The sequence below is a fragment of the Trypanosoma theileri genome (assembly GCF_002087225.1).
Source record: "Trypanosoma theileri isolate Edinburgh chromosome Unknown TM35_Tth_56_V1, whole genome shotgun sequence".
NCBI lineage: Eukaryota > Euglenozoa > Kinetoplastea > Trypanosomatida > Trypanosomatidae > Trypanosoma > Trypanosoma theileri.
Genome location: NW_021639898.1, coordinates 26,651 through 26,997, shown reverse-complemented (window position 1 = coordinate 26,997; position 347 = coordinate 26,651). Strand labels below are relative to the sequence as shown.

The window sequence follows — 347 nt, the reverse complement described above, 5'->3', positions numbered from 1 at the left end:
AGAAACAACAGAGGGGTACTAGGGAACACCATCTCCCATTGGCAGAACTTCAAAAGAGATATATATCTTTTATTGAAAAGCGTGAACAAGAATCTTCTACTGAATTTACAGTGGATCTTTATTATGTGGATTGTGTGAAACGTATGTACGGAATGTGTTGTAAGGAATATCAAATTGTCCAGCAACGCGCAGAATTAACTCGTGCATGTGAATTTGTTTGCCTTATTCCCTATACATACTGGGTGAAGTGGGCCAAATTATATTGCAGGGCCCAATGGATATGGAATCAACTCAAAATGGATGGCTGTGATGATGTTGCAGATGAGCTCAATGGTACAATGGGAACG

The 347-nt window shown here is 39.8% G+C and overlaps 1 protein-coding gene across 1 annotated transcript; it reads left to right on the top strand.

Annotated features, from left to right (window-relative positions):
• Nucleotides 1-38: 38 nt before the first annotated feature.
• Nucleotides 39-347, top strand: TM35_000561100 (uncharacterized protein; the record flags this gene model as incomplete). The annotated part of the gene is made up of 1 exon (XM_029030820.1): nt 39-347. A coding segment is annotated over one exon (309 nt), but the record flags the coding sequence as incomplete, so codon positions are not given.